The sequence below is a fragment of the Somniosus microcephalus genome, chromosome 32, assembly GCF_052327205.1.
Source record: "Somniosus microcephalus isolate GS21.2 chromosome 32, FLI_Smic_1.0, whole genome shotgun sequence".
In the NCBI taxonomy this organism is placed as follows: domain Eukaryota; kingdom Metazoa; phylum Chordata; class Chondrichthyes; order Squaliformes; family Somniosidae; genus Somniosus; species Somniosus microcephalus.
The window spans coordinates 37,013,153-37,027,100 of NC_141018.1; the positions used below are offsets into that span (position 1 = coordinate 37,013,153).

Below are 13,948 nucleotides of genomic sequence, written 5' to 3' on the forward strand. Positions count from 1 at the left end.
TTAGAGATCTGGCACCCTCGGGGTCCACTGACCCGCCACCATTGCCCCCCACCACGACCCCCTCCGACACGGCCCAAAATTCAGTAGACCCAATTCTCACCCCTGTCCATTCCACCCCAGTAGACGGCATGCCGCGCCCCCAGGACCAGCCGGAGCCCACTCGCCCACCCAACACCAAAGGGGACGATACGCCGGTGCTGGACCCCGCTCAAGATGCGTCGTGGGAAGCTGTACCATCGCAACCGTCGCCACGAAGATCTCGACGGCAAACGAGGCCGCCCGACAGACTCGCCTACTCGAACTTTTGATACACTTCACCCCGCCGGACTTAATTTTAAACGAGGGGTGAATGTGGTAAACCACTGTAGTTCACTGTGTTCACTGTTGTTGTTGTTGTTGTCGTTCACTCTTGTTTCACTGTTGTGCCTGACTATGCCTCAGCTGACTCCGCCCCTGGGCTACCGAGTATAAGAGCGGCCGCATGGCAGCTCCTGGCATTCGGTCGTCCACTAGAGGCATAGTCCTGATCTGTCTGAAGTGCAATTCAGTGGTTAATAAAAGCCTGTCGTTCTGAACTCTGCCTCGCCTTTCATTAGAATTGATAGCGCATCACCCTGTTTTCCCCAATCCGCTTGTCGAAATAATCTCTTAAACGGTCTGCATGTAGCAAAAAAAGTTTTTTGATGCCTTTTGCTGCGATTCGACTCTTGCCCTTTGCAATATTCATGTTAGTTGTTATTGTCACTGAGTTTCTCATGTCTCTGTCCTCAATCCTCTGCTATTCCCTGTGCCTATAAAATAGTTCTTGGCCTCACTAACCTGCAGTGGTCTTGCTAATTGCCTTGTAAGGATATGCATCCTTTCCACATTCTTTAAGCAATTTTTGTTTTTCTTGCACTTTTTTCCCCCCTCGAGTCACCTGTCACTCAATCCTCCCAGGAACCTTCCTCATAACTATATAGTTTGCTCCTCTTGAAATTCTTGTATACTGCTATTTTTTTTTTGCATTGTTGGTTAATCAATATGTAAGCAGGCAATAGTTAAGTTTTCTCACGCTCCACAGTAGAATTTCCATATTGAAGCAACACAGGTGAACAACAAGCAACTTAGGTAACCAGATTCCAGTTTTATTCTTATATAGAAATATATTCAGTCTTCATACATTTAAAAATTATCAGGATTTGAAGCATTAATTGTTTGGGAGAACTGACAGTGTAAAATGTTGGGGGAAAATGGCATAACAGTCAGTGCGATGTGTGAGGAGACAATAAATAGACAGGGTGACATGTTGGGGAGACAGGGAAAGACACGGTGTGGTGTCTTAGTGGCGATTGCAGGGACAGAGGGCACAGCATTTTTGGGGAGATAGTAAGGGCACACTAGGAATTACGACAACGAAACAGACAGAAGGGCGGGACAGAATGTGGTAGGGAATGCTGCTTGGGAGGTTTAGCTCTTAAACATGTCACAGAGAAGCTTTTCCATGGGAGTGTTGCCGATGGTTCTGTGGAAGAACAGCAGCTCAATTCGTTCTGAAGAGACAAAGCGGAGTGAGGGCAGGAGGAGAAGCAACTTCCCAAATCTGAGAAAAAGATGGACAAGAAGAAATTCAGATAACTGACCCCCTGAGCATAAAAGTTTTTGAAAATATAAATCAGCAGTAGAATTGCCAATCAACAAAGCAAATAGAAAGATAGAACTCGCATTTAAATAGTCTTATCATATCTTCGAAACATCCGAAGCACTTGACATATAATGAATTACATTGTGCAGTTACTGTTAGATGGGCGAATGGTAGGCATTTCACAATCAGTAATGAGGTGAATAAACAGTTAGTCTCTTTTTGGTGGTATTGGTTGAGGTAGGAACTCCCTGCTTCTCTTCGAAAAGTGCCATGGCATCTTTAATGTCCACTTGAGCAGGTAGATGAACCCCCCAGTTTAACATTTCATCTGAAGGAACCCGATACTTAAAATAGTGGAGTACAAGTCAGAGGGGCTTATGGTTAAACTATGCAATGCTTCGGTCAGACTACACCTTGAGTGCTGAGTCCAGTTGGTTACAGAGACAGAAAGGATACATTTAAGCTCTGGAGGCCATTCAGAGAAGTGATATGAGGTTTATCCCCAGTATCAGATGATAGAACTATAAGGAAAGATTGGAGAAACTTGAGCTATTCAGTGCAATAGGAAGTGGCTGGGAGGGTACTTTGTACAGGTATATAGGACAGTAAGCAGTATAGAAAAAGTAAATAGGGATCACTACTTCAAACTAAACAATGACAGTAGGACAAGAGAATACAGGTTCAAACTGATGTTATGAAGTTCTTAACACAAAGTGACTAACACATGGAATGGACTTTTGGGGTTGGGTGGGGTAGTGGAGGTAAAATTGTACATGAATGAGCTAGAATGGGCCTAGTGACCACCTTCATCCATATTGATCTTAGAAACATAGAAGATAGGAGCAGGAGTAGGCCATTCGGCCCCTCGAGCCTGTTCCGCCATTCAATGAGATCATGGCTGATCATCCAAATTCAGTACCCTGTCCCTGCCTTCTCCCCATATCCCTTGATCCTAGAATCATAGAATCTTACAGCACAGAAGGGGGCGATTTGGCCCATTGTGCCAGTGTCTCTTTGAAAGAGCTATCCAATTAGTTCCTCTCCCCAGAGCCCTGCAAATTTTTCCTTTCAAGTATTTATCCAATTCCCTTTTGAAAGTTACTATAGAATCGGGGCAGCGCATTCCAGATCACAACAACTCGCTGTGTAGAGAAAAAGAAATTTCTCCTCATCACCCCTCTGGTTCTTTTTCCAATTATCTTACATCTGTATCCTCTGGTTACCGACCCTCCCACCAGTGGAATCAGTTTCTCCTTATTTACTCTATTAAAACCCCTCAACATTTGAAAACCTCGATTAAATCTCCCCTTAGCCTTCTCTGCTCTAAGGAGAACAACCCCAGTGTCTGCACATAACTGAAGTCCCTCATCCCCGGTATAATTCTGGTAAATCTCCCCTGCATTCTCTTGGAGGTCTTGACATCCTTCCTAAAAATGTGGTGCCCAGAATTGATCATAATACTCCAGTTAAGTGAAAGGCTTTAAAAGGTTAGAATAAGAGCGTATTAGTTTAAAAGTAAAATTCAAGTTGAAGGTTTTTTTTTAGGGTGGTACGGAGGAAAATAGAATAAGTTGTTGAAGGGGTCACTGGCCTGAAATTGTAAATTGTCACTTTGATGGCATTTATTCATGACATGTTTTGAGCCTGATACTCGATGCAGTGTATTGATCCATTCTATGTTAAGATGGTGACTGATATTTTTTTGGTGGGCAAGGCTATTGAAAGGTTTGAAGATAGAGTGCAGTGGAAGTCATTGACCTTTGTTACCAGCCAGATGTCATGTTACAGTCCAATGTTCCTAATCATGGGTAACTATTGCCTGCTGGAGCTTTCTTTATTACTATAGGAAATCGGCAAGAAGTTTCCAAAATTAGTCACACTTTTTTGCATCCCCCAGGAGTTAACATTACTTGTGATTGAAGGACAAGGTTGCGCTGTCTAATGTTAGGGTGAGTACTAATGGATGGTCTTTCCCTCTTTTTTTAATGTTCTGTATCTAATAGTTGTGCAGTGAAATAATACATTCCATGTTTTGTATCTGACACTTGCATAGTCTGATATGAGCAAGTGACCTGCAAGAACCATTTGGTATTGGTCAAGGTGTAAAGGTAGTTTTCGGCAGTAGACTTGCTTTGAGATCTGCCTCTCTTTACCTGACTGGCTGGATTGGGTAGTGCGTCCTGCTGTGCTGACCCAGCATCACTTGCGACTGATCCTGGAGATTCTCCACCTGCTCAGGGTCCTTCAAGCCTCGTGTTTCTGAGGGAGAACACAGTATAGGTGAGTGTCTATTTCACTGAGGCAGGAAAATCTTCCCAAGATTCCATTAAAAAATACACTCATAAATCTCTTCTCCCCACCCCCCCGTCCCAATGGCCTAGTTGGTAATCAAGCTGAGGCACACACAGGGAGAGTCCCAGATCCCTAGTCTGTGTTAAGATAGCTGCGGTCAGCCTGAGATGGGATTTGGTGCTGTACATTTGTTCTCCGCATCCTTGGGTTAGGGAGAAGAAAAGTGGCTAGAGTTGAAGCTATAGCTAGCTATCCAGTGACCTCTGCTGGAAGTGCATGTGTGGGCATCAGGTGAGGACTGGCTTGACATCCTTGCCTGCTCACTATCTGGGATGACACATGAAGAATACCCACTTGGGCGAGGTACTGGAAATAGGTCAGTGGCCATGGAACTGTATCCTCGGATGAATCAGCACCTTCAGGAGAGGAAGGGAAGAAACTGGATAAAGAAAATGAATGGAAAGAAAACAAATGGCCCAGAGCATGGCCATCCCCACTGAATAGTCCCAGTCTTCAGCTGAACTGTGGCACAAGCCTCACTGAATGCATCTGTGCACATGGCCATTACCAAAAGTTGCTCATGACCACAAGTGCAGTGCATCATAAACGAATTGGGGCTTCTTTCTGTGTAACATGTTTGCGTGGGTTTCCTCCGGGTGCTCCGGTTTCCTCCCACAGTCCAAAGATGTGCAAGTTAGGTTGATTGGCTATGATAAATTGACCCTTAGTGTTAGGGGGATTAAATACGTGGGGTACGGGGATAGGGTGGGATATGTGTTGGTGTAGGGGTTACGGGGATCGGGTGGGATATGTGTCGGTGCAGGCTCGATGGGCCGAAATGGCCTCTATCTGCACTGTGGGGTTTCTGTGATTCTGTGATGAACATCCACATAAAGAACTAATGAGTAATTGATGCTTACCTCGCTAGTATTAATCTAGAATGCCATAAACCCCCAAATTTGTCTCTTGCAAACTCCATATTGTTTAAGGGACTAAAAAGTATCACTTGAGCTGACTTTGCTTAAATCTTTACCAAGTTGGCATGTTTCAGTACCTGCCTCCTTTACTATACACCTCTTTCAGTTCCTCTATCATTGGGGATCAGTTTGCTCTGGTGATCTACTCAGCCTAATAGATTCTGTGCCCCTTGACTTCCAGCAACAACAGTTTACATTACACTGGCTGCAGGGTAGATGAACTAATCGGACATATTGCCCATGGTGGAATGGATGAGTTGATTCTGCTCACCTGGCTTAAAGAGTACCACAGCCTTCAGACAAGCAAACTCTGTGGGATCCACAGCAAGGACCTTGAACCGGCTCATGATCTCCTGCAGGATGCGGACATCTGCCATGGTGGAGCTGCTCTTGCCTTGAGGGCTATGAGAGAGTTCGGGTAATGACAACAAAGGGCAACTCTCCAAGGGCATAGACCACTGGATAGCACAGAGCAGGAAGAGCTCATTCCAGGCTTCCTCCAACAAGATCACCTGCAACAGAAAAAGTCGTTGATGGAGAGGAACAATCAACTGACATACTTCTGTCGTCAGTGCTCCTCTGAATCTCACTGTCTTGTTGCTCTTCAGCTCCACTTTTTTTTGGTTCTCGGGATGCGGGTGACACAGGCAATGCCACGTCTATTGCCCATCTCTAGTTGCCTTGAGGTCATCAAGAGTCAACCATATTCCGTTCCACTTGCACCATTCCCCACACTCTTCTTCCTCCCTGTCCTGAAATCAAGACTCATTGCCACTGTCCCAGAACATTATAGAAATCCTAACTCCCTCCGTCTTCTGTTCCTTCTACATGCTTTTAAAACCCAAGTTTGGCATCACATAATCACTACTTTGTTAATTTACCTTTTCTTTCCCCCCCCCCTCCCCACCCACTCTTTAACCTTGGTGGTTTTCTGCACTATTAGCATTGCTTCTTTTGATTTCTCATTGATTCGTCTGGCTAACACAGAAATACCATGGCCCAGAAATTCGGGTCCCAACGCGTGAGTACGCACAGGGTACTCACGCGTAGGCCCAACGAAAGTGCCAGTTTCGTGCATGCGCGGGAAACCGGCACTTCCGTTCCCCTGAAAGAAAGGGTTCAGAGAGGCAGCGCGTGCGCATCGAACTTACGTTTTTTTCCCAGGTTTTTCCGGGAAGGTAAGTCTCCAGCAGTTACACTTTTAAAAAGCAGGCCTGCTTTTAACAAGGTAAGTGGTGAATTAATTAAAATTAAAACATTTTTTCCACAGGTTTATTATTTTTAAATACTTTAAAGAAAGGTAAGTTTATTTTTAGCCCTGATAGAAAATGTAATTAATTTTTTCAAAAATTTAAATTATTGTTTAAAATAGTTATTTCATGTAATTTATAGTTTATTTTAAAAATGTGATTTAAAAAAAAAAAAAAATTATTTGAGGATTTAGTGATGTTTTGGGGCTTATAGTATTTATAGGTTTGACAGCTCTTCCTGTCAAACTTATGAATGAAGCATTCCCTGCTACTATTGGCTCTCCATGGCCCACGTGATCCCAGGGGACGCTTCGAACTAACTGCGCCCCTGGGATACGCAAGCACTGCGCGCCGGCAGTTGGAGGCCCAGGATCGGAATCCCACGTGGGCCCACAGCTCAACGACTGGCGCGCTAGGTAAGTGCAGGTCGGGGGCTTGCACCCGTGGGAAGCCATATGAATCAGATCGGACCGAACCACTGCACTGCTGCACAGAAATAGCCTCTAGGAGGAAGAACTTGAGTTACCCACAAAACTGAGTGCACACTGACTTTTCTGAGCCCTGAGTTCCAACCCAACCCAGATTGTACTGTCTTGAGTTGAATGCTTCCCTCCGTGTAATGTTGAAATTCTGTGTTCTCCCCTCACCCTCCAGTGTTGTATTTTAGTGGCGTGCACCCACCCCAAGCCCGCCAACGTTCTGCTGGCGTACCTGGTCCCTGAATGGCAGGTTGGAGAAGACTGGAAGATTCTTGGCCCATTTGACTGCCATGAAGAGCAATCTGGCCGAAGTCTCGTACACGCTCTCGGGACTGCTGGGCGGGTAGATGGATGTCTGGTACTCGGTGGATGTCCTCTCAGGCTCGTTAGTCGTCACATCGATGTTCTCGTCCACTGCAAGCACAATTTGCAACAGGGAAACATTAACCAACTCTCCCTTCTCTCGTTGACAATAAATAAGAAAATAAGAAGTGAGAGCAGGAGTTGGCCATACGGCCCCTCGAGCCTGCTCCGCCATTCAATAAGATCATGGCTGATCATCGACCTCAACTCCACTTTCCCGCCCGATCTCCATATCCCTTGATTCCCCTAGAGTCCAAAAATCTATCGATCTCAGCCTTGAATATACTCAAAGACTCAGCATTCACAGCCCTCTGGGGCAGAGAATTCCAACGATTTACAACCCTCTGAGAGGAGAAATTCCTCCTCATCTCAGTCTTAAATGGCCGACCCCTTATCCTGAGACTATGCCCCCCAGTTCTAGACTCTCCAGCCAGGGAAAACAACCTCTCAGCATCTACCCTGTCATACCCCTTCAGAATCTTGTATGTTTCAATGAGATCACCTCTCGTTCTTCTCAACTCCAGAGAGTATTGGCCCAATCCACACAATCTCTCCTCATAGGACAACCCTCTCATCCCAGGAATCAACCTAGTGAACCTCCGTTGCACAGCCTCCCAGGCAAATATATCCTTCCTCAGATAAGGAGACCAAAACCGTGCACAGTACTCCAGGTGTGGTCACACCAAGGCCCTGTACAATTGTAACAAGGCTTCCTTACTCTTAAACTCCAACCCCCTTGCAATAAAGGCCAACATGCCATTTGCCTTCCTTATTGCTTGCTGTACCTGCGTGCTAGCTTTCTGTGTTTCTTGCACGAGCACACCCAAATCTCTCTGAACACCAACATTTGAAAGTTTCTCACCATTTAAAAAATATTCTGTTTTTCTATTCTTCCTACCAAAATGAATAACCTCACATTTCCCTACATTATACTCCATCTGCCACCTTACTGCCCACTCACTTAGTCTATCTGTATCCCTTTGCAGACTCTGTGTTCTCCTCACAGCTTACTGTCCCACCTAGCCTTGTATCATCAGCAAACTTGGATACATTACACTCGGTCCCTTCATCTAGGTCATTAATATAGATTGTAAATAGCTGAGGCCCCAGCACTGATCCTTGCGGCACCCCACTAGTTACAGCCTGCCAACCTGAAAAAGATCCGTTTATCCCTACTCTCTGTTTTCTGTCCATTAACCAATCCTCTGTCCATGCTACTATATTACCCCCAACCCCATGAGCCCTAATCTTGTGTAATAACCTTTTATGTGGCACCTTATTGAATGCCTTTTGGAAATCCAAATATACTACATCCACTGGTTCCCCTTTATCTACCCTGCTAGTTACATCCTCAAAAAACTCTAATAAATTTGTCAAACACAATTTCCCTTTCATAAAACCATGTTGATGCTGCCTAACCATACTACAGTACTGGTTTTTCTGATGCCTTTCATTTTTTGCCAACCAGAACGAGTGGAATAAATTTGAGGTAACTGTTACCTCGACGGGATTCCTTTAGCCAGCCCTAATTCAATGAATGCAGTCTTATCATGGAGCGTGTGGCCCTGAATCCTTACAGGTTCAATCCCAGCCTGTGCTGAGTCAGTTAATCTCAGCCATGGAAGTTGTTGCACCACACTGGCCCCTGGACTAGGGAGTGGTAAAAACAGGAAAGGTTCCAGCTCCTGATCACTATCTGGCGACTGTTGCTGGAAAGTAAGTGTGTGTACAAGATTTGGCACAGCTGTGATGCCTTCATTGGTGAATAGATGCTGTCGCTCATTGTTTAGGCTTTCATTGAAGAATGTCAATTTTGGCGTGCTTTTGGAGGACAAGAGATCGGGAATGGAAGGGAGAAAATTGGAGGGAAAAAATAAATTTACACCTTAAATGGTTTTTAATAAACTGACACCAGCCCCAATTTTTTATAGAGCTGGATTAATGCTATAATCCCTAGAGTGGTTACACAGTAAACAAGCGAGTACTGAGGGGATTAGGAGCCAGTCACTGACCGTCCTCAGGCTCCAGCTTGGCGCAGGTCTCAGCGGTCATCAGGCTGGCCATGAACCGGTGGTTGTTTGGTGGGCTGATGGACCTCTGGCTACTGCTGATGTTGGAGGAGACGGGCCTCTGGGTGCTGACAGATGACGAAGTGGGCTCTCTGGTAGTGGCAATGTGCTCCTTGTCGGGGTCGAGCTCGGCAGTGTCCAGCCGGACCTGGGCAGTGCTGCGGGGCTGGCGTTCATTCTGAACGGCTGGAGGAATAAATGAGAAAAGAGAGTGAGCAGAGAGGCAGACTTCGTGAGAGAGGAAGAAGCACAAAGAATAACACAGAGATTAGAGGATTATAGCTGCTAAGAGCTAGAAACATTAAGCCATAATTTCATACATGCTCTCACACACTCGCGCAGACATTCACATACACTCACCGTCTTTATTCATACCAGTCTGCAAACACTTCTTCAGTCTACACGCCTGGCACTGATTCCGATGGGCTTTATCCACAGGACACATCCCTGTGCCTGCCTGGCACCTGAGAGCAAGAACAGCCAATAAATAAATGCAACAACAGCCTCACCACCTCTGAGATACTTGGCATTGGACAGAGCTGTATCGTTGGGACTCCTGAGTGATAAACATCCCAAGGACTTTACGTTGCAGTAAAGGCATCTGTATTTACTCCCATGTTTCCCAACACACAAAGTTGGGAAAATGTAACTACAGTGAGTGACGTAAGAAAACTACTGGGCACTTGGTCTAAGCATTAAACAAAGCTTTAATCAACTGTTTTACAACATGGAGGTCTAGTTGTGTCCTTCACTAGTTCCTGTTAAAGAATGTCCTGCGCAAGCTGGGCCCGTGCCCGAGTATTTATACTCTCCCTGGACAGCGCCACCCACAGGCCGCTCAATGTTATTTCATAAGTCTTTCTTTCATGAATGACTGATTCATGTCAGTGAGGATATGCTAGATAGTTGTCTGAGCTTAATACGTTTACATGATAGTCAGCCTAACCTTGGTGATGGGCAAATTGTTGGAAAAAATTCTGAGAGACAGTATTAACTGTCATTTAGAAAGGCATAGATTAATCAAGGACAGTCAGCATGGATTTGTTAAGGGAAGGTCATGTCTGACTAACTTGATTTAATTTTTTGAGGAGGTAACGAGGGTTGATGAGGGTAGTGTTTGATGTAGTCTACATGGATTTTAGCAAGGCTTTTGACCAGGTCCCACATGGCAGACTGGTCAGAAAAGTAAAAGCCCATGGGATCCAAGGGAAAGTGGCAAGTTGGAACCAAAATTGGCTGCATGGCAGGAAGCAAAGGGTAATGGTCGACGGATGTTTTTGTGACTGGAAAACTGTTTCCAGTGGGGTTCCGCAGGGCTCAGTACTAGGTCCCTTGCTTTTTGTGGTATATATCAATGATTTAGACTTCAATGTAGTGGGTATGATTAAGAAGTTTGCAGATGATACAAAAATTGGCCGTGTGGTTGATAGTGAGGAAGAAAGCTGTAGACTGCAGGAAGATATCAATGGACTGGACAGGTGGGAAGAAAAGTGGCAAATGGAATTCAAACCGGAGAAGTGTGAGGTAATGCATTTGGTGAGGGCTAGAAGGTAACCAATGAGATTATAATTCAGGGTTCTGATCAATTTTGTACAGTTCCATATCTACTGACCCAATCCCATCTCTCCTGCTCCAGATTTGGGGTCAGCAATGGCTCAGTGGGCAGCACTCTCGCCTCTGAGTCAGAAGGTTGTGGGTTCAAAGTCCCACTCCAGAGACTTGAGCACAAAAATCTAGGCTGACACTCCAGTGCGGTACTGGGGAGTGCTGCACTGTCAGAGGTGCCGTCTTTCAGTTGAGACATTAAACTGAGGCCCCCTCGGGTGGACGTAAAAGATCCCACGGCACTATTTCGAAGAAGAGCAGTGGAGTCCCTGGCATCCTGGGCCAATATTTATCCCTCAGTCAACATCATTAAAATAACATGATCTGGTCATTATCACATTGCTGTTTGTGGGAGCTTGCTGTGCGCAAATTGGCTGCCGCGTTTCCTACATTACAACAGTGACCACACTTCAAAAATTGCTTCATTGGCTGTAAAGCGCTTTGGGACGTCCTGAGGTTGTAGAAATGCAAGCCTTTTCTTTCAGATGTAACATCCCTCAACTTTAATTGTTTGTATTTTCAGTGCCAGGCAAAATGAGCGTTGCCTAACTTCAAACACACAGTGCAGGCAGTAGCCATACGCACCCTTTCATTTATATTTTGTATTCGGATAATTCACCAAGTGAAGCGTCGATTAGTATCTCTGGGGTCTAAAGACACTTTTTCTTGATGAGTTAGGTTGCAAGTTTGAGCATACAACAGTTAACTGTACTACCATGTCTATAATATGGCCGACTACTCACCTGTAGATGAGCTTCCTTCTGACACTCCGTTTGAAGAAGCCACTGCAGCCATTACAGGCGTAAATGCCATAGTGCTTGCCACTGCTGGTATCCCCACACACCTTACACATGAGCACGGGGCTGAGGGACTTCCCCGGACTTGGGCTCTTCACTGATAGCAAGCACAAAAGGAAAAACAAAGAAAAATCACCTCCGTACTACTGACCCTTACCATGTTAACAGAGCTGAGAAATCGGATTAGATTCCACAACGAAGATTTGGGCTCAACATCACTGAATGGCTGGGCTCAACTCCTTACCAAAGTGTAGGCTTGACTCCTCACTGAAGAGTTAGGCTTGACTCTTCATTGAGGATTTGGCTCGCCTTGACTGAAGACACTGAAGTTAAATGTAAATATGAATGACAGTATCCAAAAAGAAAGAGATCATTTTGTTACTGTTATATACATGACCCAGGGCTTTATATGAAGGGGAAAAAAAGACAATTTTCCAAAGAATGATGGCACATTGATGAAGACCTGCTACTCTTTGACTCTCAAAGATGATTCCCACTGTGATTCAGCAAATTAAGAATTAACTTGGACTCCCAGAAAAAAGCTCAAGGGCTTCCTGGAACATACTCTCCAATCACCGTAAACAAGAAACCCCTCGCTGTAACACCCAGGTTCACACATTAGAGCAAGTCTCAAACCACTGGGCATGTTACTGACAGCAGTCAACATTCATATTTATCCCATCAATACACAAGTAATACAGTACTGGGAGCCATGGTAACCACTAAATTAGTACTCTGGTTCCATAATCATATGTTTATAATTCTAATGTTCAAACTGGGGTTTCTATAATGAGGTTTCTTTATGAAGTATATTTAACAAATTAGTATTGTTGTTTCTCAATTAAGACTGGACACTATTAAATACAGTGATGCAGCAATATCCATCTTTTTATGTTTTCCGAGGTGGTTGTCAGCTTATTCCTTAAAGCAAATTTTCAGACTGACAGCCCACTGCTCATTTACTCTTATCTTACTTAATCTGATGTTTAAATGCAGGAATACAAACTAAAAATCTTTAATCATTCTCCTTGTTTGTTGTTCCTTTACTTAAGTGTTTGCTTCCCGCTCCGTTTAACACTAATTGAGCCCTGGCCTTTGACATAATTGCATTCAGATACTGGAACGCACTCACTTCATAACCCAATGTGAAGTGTGACTCTGCTTCTTTCTCTCTCTTTCACACTTTCGCATACCTTCCTGTCTGTCTCTTTCTCACACATTCCATGTTTTCTCATTGATTTCTGTCTGTCCCACTCTTCCCTTTGACTTTCTCACCCTCTCGCTCAGATACCTGCTGGCTAATTCTCTCTCAGTCCTGGCTGGCTGCCCTTTTCATCCCACTGACGCTCTTACTCTCATATCTACCTGCCATTCTCATCCTTGCTGACTGGCTCTCTCTCAACTCCCTGACTGTCTTTCTGAGCCTCACCAACCATCTCTTCTACCTGCCTGGCTGCCCTTCTGGTTCTCACAGTCTCTCTCGTTCGCACTGTCTCACTTTCTCACTGTCTGTTTCACTCGCTCACTCACTCACACTCTCTCTCATACCTGCCTGGCTGTCCTCCAGCCCTGGGCTGACTGATGACTCCGTGGGGGAGCTGCTCATTCTGCTTCTCAAAGAGGAGGAGGAGCTGGGCTCTGAATACAAAATTTCTTCTGGGTCAGCCTGGGAGCAACTGGTCAGTTGATGCAGAAATCCTGGATGGAGGAAATATCCAACCTTTGGAATAAAGGGAAAAAGCAAGCTCTTTGGAAAAGGCAGTATTCGAAATTTAGATGGGAAATGTTGCTTGTGCAGTTGCTGGATCTCTGTGTCTCTCTCCTCTGATTTATTGCTGGAAGTCTCGAGCTCGCGTTGTGTATCTGAGGAGTCAGTGTGTGAATGAGCCTTGCTGGTGCTCCTGTGCTCCTAAAGCCCGCACAGCAGATTAGCCTCTAACGCTCTGTAAGTAGATGCCTATTTGTCAGTCTCTTAATCTTTACTGTCCATTGCAAAGGTGGATCAATCAGTCAGCACATGAAGAATTTAAATGCTGAAACCTCTTCTGTCTTGGAACGGTAACTTTAAACTCAGCCCAGCCCCACCCGCCTTTCCTTCTCTCGAACACTGTATAAAAACTCACGTAAAACTGCTTATTACATCTCAATGCATCTCTTTCTATAGAATGACGGCTAGATTATATGTGTCATTTCTAAAGGCATGAATTATCCTGTTTGCTAGCGTTCAGAGAGTATTTCCCTGTGTGAGTTTATGCTCAATTTCCTGATGTAAATTTGATCCATTTGATTGCTCATGGGTATAATGGTGCCACTATTTGCCTGGGTGCCCAGGTGCCTATTAGCTCCATCCTTCCTTTTGAAGGGGAACAGGCATTTCAATTACACAAATAATTGAATTTTTAATCGTCGTGTTTCGCTTACACTAAATTCATTTCATTCTCGGGCTGCAAGGGCAGCCCATGAATTATGAAGCGGGCAAAGAGTAAATGGCA

The 13,948-nt window shown here is 44.8% G+C and overlaps 1 protein-coding gene across 1 annotated transcript; it reads right to left on the minus strand.

Moving 5' to 3' along the window:
* Positions 1 to 1,055: 1,055 nt before the first annotated feature.
* Positions 1,056 to 13,402, minus strand: nr2e3 (nuclear receptor subfamily 2, group E, member 3). The gene is made up of 8 exons (XM_085972439.1): positions 13,005 to 13,402; positions 11,403 to 11,553; positions 9,415 to 9,518; positions 8,998 to 9,240; positions 6,855 to 7,036; positions 5,165 to 5,405; positions 3,778 to 3,883; positions 1,056 to 1,582 (listed from the first exon to the last, which is right to left on the minus strand). Exons 1-8 carry the CDS (start codon positions 13,060 to 13,062, stop codon positions 1,450 to 1,452), a joined length of 1,218 nt encoding a protein of 405 aa, XP_085828565.1. The 5' UTR covers positions 13,063 to 13,402; the 3' UTR covers positions 1,056 to 1,449.
* Between the last annotated feature and the right edge of the window lie 546 nt (positions 13,403 to 13,948).

Excerpts from the sequence above, each read along its gene's own strand:
- nr2e3 (XM_085972439.1), bottom strand. The coding sequence starts at position 13,062 with ATGAGCAGCTCCCCCACGGAGTCATCAGTCAGCCCAGGGCTGGAGGAC. Across the intron at positions 7,037-8,997 it reads CAAGCTGGAGCCTGAGGACG|TGGACGAGAACATCGATGTG; the intron begins GTCAGTGACTGG and ends TTGTGCTTGCAG. Across the intron at positions 3,884-5,164 it reads TGTGGTACTCTTTAAGCCAG|AAACACGAGGCTTGAAGGAC; the intron begins GTGAGCAGAATC and ends GTTCTCCCTCAG.